The sequence below is a fragment of the Lolium rigidum genome, chromosome 4, assembly GCF_022539505.1.
Source record: "Lolium rigidum isolate FL_2022 chromosome 4, APGP_CSIRO_Lrig_0.1, whole genome shotgun sequence".
NCBI lineage: Eukaryota > Viridiplantae > Streptophyta > Magnoliopsida > Poales > Poaceae > Lolium > Lolium rigidum.
Window position 1 is genome coordinate 257316309 of NC_061511.1, and position 8146 is coordinate 257324454.

The 8146-nt window shown below is 48.9% G+C and overlaps 1 protein-coding gene across 1 annotated transcript; it reads left to right on the top strand.

Moving 5' to 3' along the window:
- The first annotated feature begins 3882 nt into the window (after positions 1-3882).
- On the top strand, positions 3883-7668 carry LOC124650327 (auxin transporter-like protein 2). Its single transcript, XM_047189867.1, has 7 exons — positions 3883-4092; positions 4175-4360; positions 4730-4842; positions 4943-5126; positions 5225-5322; positions 6835-7300; positions 7400-7668. Exons 1-7 carry the CDS (start codon positions 3883-3885, stop codon positions 7625-7627), a joined length of 1485 nt encoding a protein of 494 aa, XP_047045823.1. The 3' UTR covers positions 7628-7668.
- Positions 7669-8146: the final 478 nt, after the last annotated feature.

Genomic DNA, 8146 nt, shown 5'->3' on the forward strand with positions numbered 1-8146 from the left:
ATACCTAAACTGAAGCGAGTTAGAATAAGGATCCTGAGTTTTTCTATATCAATTTGCACATAGGCTAGCCTTTAGTCGATCCATTATCGAATAGGTTGCTATGTGATATTATCTTCTAATAGGAAAATTGTTATTATGTGATATTATTCGCGGTCCATGGATATATGCATATGCCTCAGTCGTGCAAGCTACGTGCATTGAGAACAGATAGCCATTATATGATGATGCAGGTCGCTTTCCTTCATGAGGCCGCAGAAAGTGCTCCCATCTATCGCTGCTACATCTATAGGAACAGATTCCGGCGAAAGGCTGTGCGCAGCCCCTCAGTGGAATTTAGGCACGATTCAGGCATACCTAAAAAACGGAGTAAATGCCGTGGAACTCCAACCTTTGGAGCAATGAATCTAAGAAATTGAAACTTATGTCGTGTAACCAGTTTTTTCTTCGGTAAGATTTACCGCACAAACTCAACTGTTGGAGCGACAGCTATACGTTAGGTCTTGTGTCTAATTTGTAGAAATGAAGTGGTTTTTGACAGAGCTTACTTACTCTTTTATGCATTAACTTCGCATGCGGTCTCGTCTGCAGCCACTGGATCATAAGAAACTCTTTATGAGAACATGTTTACAGGTGGAGAGGTATACTCCACACCCAACCCCTCCTCCTCCCGACCCCTCCCCAACCCTAACCGCCGCCGCCGCCGCCGGTAGCGCCGCCGGGGCAAAGACCCTCGGGGCGTGTCGGCGGCGGGGGCCTTTCCTCGCCGTCGTGGGGGACGGCGGACGGGCTCTCCCCTCCTCGACGCATATGGCGGCGGCCGGCGCGGATGGTGATGGGCGGCGGCGGCTCTTGCGCTGCGGTCCTCCCTCCCCTCCCGAAGGCTTCCACCCGCAGCACACCGGTAGGGGCTGGTGGTGGACGGCGGCCAGGCCATCGGTCTGCGCCATGCCCTCTCCCCCGCCTCTCATCGGTGCGAGGAGGCGATCTCGGGCTTCTTCCGCGACACGAGGGCGCCCGGGGCAGCAGCCTTGGGTTCGACGGAGGAGGTGGCCCTCTTCTTCGCCGGAGAGGGTCGGCTTGCGGTTGGTGGTGGTGGATCTTTTGATCTATCACCGCGATCCGGCGGCGAGATGGAGGTGCTTGGAAGCCGGCGATGGTGTCGCCGGTGGAGGGTTGGTTTCGCCAGCCTGGGATGGTCGCCGACGTGGGGGTCCGACCTGAATAAAGGCGGCGGTCCTAGGGCCTCTCTTGCGTGAAGAGGAGGACCTACCGGAGGCCTGGACTCGTGATCTGGCCGGGGGGTTGAGTTCCGGAAGGCTCCGCCAGCGAATGTAACAGTGTTTTGCCTGGAGTTTGCTGGATCGGAGGTATTCGGTCGTGCGCACCCATGCTTTTATTCCGACCGATTGGTTTTGGAGGGAGCGGCGCGAAGCTCTTTTTCCGTGTTGACATCAAGTGACTATGGATCCATGATGAAAGTCGGAAGAAGAGAATTTCATGAAGGCCGGAGGGGAGGACTAGCTAAGGGAAGTTCAAGTCTCCGCGCTGTTGAGGGACTTGCTTGGTGTTCCGGGCTTCACAACAGCGGTATGAAAGTGGGGGCGACAACACAGGTGAAGTGCAGAGTCCTACCTTTCAGGGTGAAAACCCAAGGTCTGGCCTTAATTGGTTGTGCCTGGCAATGACCTTGGTGGAGGCATTGTTTTGAGAGCGGGGACTATCTTTAGGGTGAAAATCTAAGATCTTTGATCGGGCGACGACGGTGTTTGGGCACTGTTCCCTTCTTGGAGGCGTCGTTTTTGGAGAGTCTGTAATTCATGTGTTGTCTTGGCGGTGGATGTATTGCTGTTGTTAGGCCCGAGATACTGTAGCGGGATTTTTGTTTCTTAGTTTTCTTTTCTTGTTTTTGGCTGTGTGCATCCGTAGTGCCATTAGGGCGGTGCGTTGTTGCAGAGGCTGGGTATAATTGGTATCTTCTTGATATTAATATATTCCCTTTATCAAAAAAAAAAAGGTGGAGAGGACATCCAAGATTTTTTTACCTAGCATGGATGTACGAGTGGTCTACGGATTGATCATCCAGCAACGTAGTGTTTTCCTTTTGTTGCAGGAATAAAAGTATGCATACTATTATGTAGAAGCCGAGCGTAATTTTATTTTCTTGTATAACTTTCGTGCAAAATTTTGAGTTATTCAAACATCTCTTTGAAAAAATCAAATAAGTCACAAACAATGACGCGGCATAATCCACATGCAAGCTCCAAAATCTAGGAAGTTCTTGTTTTGGAGGAATTGGGCATTTCTCAGTGATAATCATGTCATGATATGCATGAAAAATATTTCATATTACATGACACGTTTTGGAAGTTAGTTTCTTCTAGCTTCCTCAAACCAGTTGCAATGAAAACATTTTTTTTGGTCTCAAATACAATCTTATCGTATTTGAATTGCAATGTAGCTAAATAAAAAACTAATAAATACAAATTTATGAATTACTCCCTTCGTTAATTCATATATTTTTTTGAGAAAAAAAATCAAAAATATAAGGTATATTGCGTTGCATCGCTCATCTGCACATTTTTTAAGGATTTGATTACATTTTCTTATCTCATACTACCTGCGTTGCAAAGCTTAAGGCTTATATATTTTTGAAACATCAAACGAAGTAAAGTTTGATCAAACTTTTAGAACAATCCATTAACAAATATAATATTTTGTAGATACCCTACGAAAATATATTTTATTATCTATTTAGTGATATTAATTTTGTATTTTGCATGTTAATATTTTTTTGTAAAAGCTTAGTCAAATTTAACATAGTTTAACTTTCTAAAAATAATATAACTATTAAGCTTTGGGATGGAGGTAGTATACACTTGTCCATTTTATCAAGTCAATTAGTCCGAGTGGTCTCACCCATTAGGCTATACATAGCCTGTCAATTAGTTGGATAGTAATAAAGAGGAAATACACCTAAATATTCGGAATGCACCATTAAAAAACAAATACACCTTATAATAGGGAAAAAAGATGGAATAGCATTCATTGCTCTTATTATACTTCCAATTTATTTTTATGCATGATAAAAAACGATTAATAACTTCATGCTTATCTATTCATCAATGTTTAGCAGAGAAATAAAGTTGATTATATGTAGTATAATCACAGCTATACTTGTAGCCTGTTAATTACATTTATGATTTCTTGATTATCCTACCATTTTATTTGATGTGCATGATGATTGTCATTTATATTTTGCTCTGGAATTTTGTAGTATAGCACACGTCAAAGCGGATGGATATAAAGCGGCACGCGGTTCCCTTCTCCCACACCCAAGTCCTCTCGTCAAGATCAGCAGAAAGCACGCCACGCTCCCCCCTCCCACCGTCCCACACTCCCACGTCGGCTCTTCACTCCTCGCAAAGCGAAGAACGGGGCCGGGGAGACCGGGCGAAGGGGGAGCGAAGATCCGGGAGCAGAGCTGCTGCCAGATCCCGCAAAGCGGGCGGCGAAGTAACGGCTGTGCCTCCATCGCGACCTCTGCAGTTTCGGCTCCGGGCGGCGCCTGCTTGCCTGTCTGCCTGCCTGCAGAAAAGTACGAGCCGGCTTTCGATAGCACAGTAAATTCCATCGGCGGCTTCTACTGCCGCTGCTCTGTCCACAGCGTCCAACTGTCCGGCGATACTCATTAATTTACTGCCCGGCGCGCGACAGGTTGGTGCTGTAATTTAGTGTCTGCAATTCTGCATATATAGCCGGTGCTGTGCGTGTCTTCCTCCTCTGTTTCCTGCAGCCATTGCGTGTTTTCTTACTTCCTCGGGTTCTTGCGTTCTTCTGTGTGCGTAAGAGAAGGAGAGAGCGCGGCCGGCGATCGGTGTGAGGATGGTGCCGGGCGATCACGCGGAGGAGGCCATCGTGCCCATGGCGGACGGCGCCAACGGCAGGGGGGAGGTGCGCGCGATGGACACGGCGTGGGACGGCGGCGAGGACTCCGAGCAGCAGCAGGGCGGCGGCGGCAAGTTGAGCATGAAGGACCTGCTGTGGCACGGCGGCTCCGTCTGGGACGCCTGGTTCAGCTGCGCCTCCAACCAGGTATGCATGATCTCTGAACGCCTATGATCTCTGGAAGTAGTCAACATGATGCGCATTCTCTCTCGTCCGCGATGGTTTGCAGGTTGCGCAGGTGCTGCTGACGCTGCCCTACTCCTTCTCGCAGCTGGGGATGGTGTCGGGCCTCCTGCTGCAGGTGTTCTACGGCCTCATGGGCAGCTGGACCGCCTACCTCATCAGCGTCCTCTACGTCGAGTACCGCGCCCGCAAGGAGAAGGAGGGCGTCAGCTTCAAGAACCACGTCATACAGGTCGGTCCATCACTCATCAATCAGTCGGTCAGTCGGCACCACACTCCACTCTGCTGGCTGGCTTGCTTCAGCTTCACTCAGTCTTTCAGTTTCGTTCGGTTCATCACTAGCTCACTCCACTCTGCTGGTGCTGGGCTTGCTTCTGTCAGTCTTTCAGTTTCGTTTCGGTTCCGCCTTTCCTGCCGCATACCGTTTCTTTCTGAACTTGACCAGTTCCTTATCGCTGAAGCAAGACTTGCAACGCGATAAGCATGCATCTGCTCTGTTCAGTTACTCACTTAATCTAGGACTAGGACACACACGGATCAAACAGGAATGTACTAACTAAATCATGGATTCCTTTTTCCTTCTACTTTTGGTGTTCACCAGTGGTTCGAAGTCCTCGATGGGCTGCTGGGCCCGTACTGGAAGGTGGCCGGCCTCGCCTTCAACTGCACCTTCCTCCTCTTCGGCTCCGTCATCCAGCTCATCGCCTGCGCAAGGTTTGTTCAGTCACCCTTCAGGCACCCCTTGTTAATTTTAACTGCGCAACTGCTATCTGTTGGAGATGATCCAATGCTCAAACCATACTAATGGTGGCAGTAACATCTACTACATCAACGACCGGCTGGACAAGCGGACATGGACCTACATCTTCGGCGCCTGCTGTGCCACCACCGTCTTCATCCCCTCCTTCCACAACTACCGCATCTGGTCATTCCTCGGCCTCGGCATGACCACATACACTGCATGGTACATCACCATCGCCGCCGCCGTCCACGGCAAGGTCAGTCCACCTTGTTCGCCAACAATGTCAAGTTCTTGTCATTGATTGTTTCGCACTAGATAACAGTTAGCTAACAATGTGCACCGATCACATCGCAGGTCGATGGCGTCAAGCACTCGGGCCCGAGCAGCCTCATGCTCTACTTCACTGGCGCCACCAACATCCTCTACACTTTTGGCGGCCACGCCGTCACCGTGTAAGTACCCACACCACAACTATGGGCATGGTTTTCTAACTAGCGCACCGATATATATCGTCGACACTTTCACCTGGTGCAGCTTTTGCGTAGTGCTATCTGTGCGTGGATAGGGTTGAAAATCCAGTGTCGCTTCCATTCCATCTTCCTTTTGGTCCCCTCCTCGCTCCAGCCCAACTTGCCATCTTATTTATTCAGTAGTAAGATCTTGTAGTGAGAATTTCTGTTGTAGCTAGATCAGGGCAAGCCAATCACGGCGAGTAAACAATGGTTTACGGCGCTCGTGGAAACCACCTGTCCTAGCTTCTTACCGTCAGTTGCTGCACATAGGCACTGAGCTAGGCGATCAACTCCTAGTACAGCCCTGCTTAAGGTCCACTGCTATATATACTAGCCACTGAATATGGATTTCAATGCCCTTTATTCCAACAATCCATTCCCCATGCTTAATCTGTGGGTGCCATCTAGTATGATGATCTTTGCGTCGCGATTAATGATGAGATCCAGCGCGAGGAATAATCAGTAGTAGCATCGGTGGGGTGTTCAAACCTCAACTTGTTAATTAGGGAGAGAGCTTTGTCTTAAGAAATCTTTTTGTAGCGAGAAAAATGCTCTTTTCGGAGGTTGGATGATGTGGACTGGTTTGGTTTCCATCATTCCATCTCGCTAGTGCGGATTTCACATCAAGTATACCAAATCCGTCGTCCTAGTTGCCCTCTTGTGCGGGCCATGGTTTGTTCATGATTCGAACTGATCTATTAGTGGTAAGTGGTAACCCCTTTGGTTAGTGGGCAAAAAAGCACAAATGCCAACTTTGGTATTCCGTTCGAAGTCCCCAGTTTCCCTTGTTTTTTTTTTTTTTTGCGGGGACCCAGTTTCCCTTGTCGATCAGCATTTCCACTGAATTATATGAAACCTGACAAAAATATGGTTTTTTCGCCTGGGCTTGGGCTGGCCGAATTCTCGGTGAAAATCTGAATCTCTACTAATTCCATTACCAGCGAGTGGCCATATATTACCTTAGATTTGTCGGGAATTGCTTCATTTGGCCTTATTTGTTGGCCAGATATGTACTTAACCCGGGAAGCATGTGTAGCCGAATCATGAAGAGAAAGTTAAGGCAGATTCTTCATGTCCCTATCCCTCTAAATGTCCTGACTAGGAGAAGCACTACTTTACCCATGCTAGCTTAACATTCCATCAACGTAAAGCATCTACGCACATGTGCTGAAAGGGCGTGTACGTAGTACGCTAATTCCAAAGGTTTATTCTCATTCTGTATCGAACTGGCGTAAGCATAAGATGATCAATCCCCTTCCTTTTGACAACACTTAATCAGTAGTAGTACATGTTGTTTTCACGAAACTGTTCATGCAGTGTAGCGTAGTGTAGCAGGTAACTGGACAACGATTCTAAACAAGCTGTTTTTACTGGTTCATTCCTGAACAAACTTACTGAATACTGAGCACAGGTTTTGATCATGACTGACGATGGTTGTGCGCATCCATGCAGCGAGATCATGCACGCCATGTGGAAACCTCGCAAGTTCAAGTACATCTACCTGGTGGCGACGTTGTACGTCTTCACGCTGACGCTGCCGTCGGCGGCGACCATGTACTGGGCATTCGGCGACGCGCTGCTCACGCACTCCAATGCCTTCTCGCTGCTCCCCAAGACCGGGTGGCGCGACGCGGCGGTGATCCTGATGCTCATCCACCAGTTCATCACCTTCGGCTTTGCCTGCACCCCGCTCTACTTCGTGTGGGAGAAGGCCATCGGCATGCACCACACCGGCAGCATCTTCCTCCGCGCCCTCGCGCGCCTCCCCATTGTCGTCCCCATCTGGTTCTTCGCCATCATCTTCCCCTTCTTCGGGCCCATCAACTCCGCCGTCGGCGCCCTCCTCGTCAGCTTCACCGTCTACATCATCCCCGCCGTCGCGCACATGCTCACCTACCGTTCGGCCTCCGCCAGACAGGTATTATTAACCATCTGCTATATATGCGCACGTATTACATCGAATGATCCACCTATGCTCATGTGTTTGACGCGTTGTTTAATGTACTTGATATGACAGAATGCGGCGGAGAAGCCACCGGCGTTCCTGCCGAGCTGGAGCGGGATGTTCGTGGTGAACCTCTTCGTCGTCGTGTGGGTGCTGGTCGTCGGCTTCGGGCTCGGCGGCTGGGCCAGCGTCACCAACTTTGTCAAGCAGATCGACACCTTTGGCCTCTTCGCCAAATGCTACCAATGTCCACCCAAGGCGCACGTTGGGTCGCCCCTCTCGGCGCCGCCGCACCACTAGCGGGGCAGTTCTAGCCGCCCGCCGGAAACAAGGAGCTTTCGATCGATGCTGCGCAAATTAAGAACCTCTGATCGCCTTGTCATAGGACAAATTTCCTATAGCGCGTTGGTGAAGCTAGGGTAGTACTAGAACATCTTGCATGTTTACCACTAGACAGGATTATTATGCAGTTCATCGGTTTATTTTCTATGGTAAAAATATCTCTGCTTCAAAAATACCATACGTTGATGCCGTTCTCTTGCCAGCCCCTGATGCTAGTTTCGGATCGCCTTGTGATAGAACAAATCTCACATAAATCATCTCACATAATTGAACAACAGACATATGAACATACTAGAACAAAATTCTAGGTTTGTTCAAAGTTATAATTGTAGTGCCACCTAAATCAGCACACGCACAACCAGACAAAAATTGACACAAAAGCACGTGGAGGTATGCTGCTACATGTAAGAGCATCTCCGCCGTTGGGCTCCCTAGGCCGAAATCCGGCGTTATTTAGCGTCGGATGGATGTAAAGTT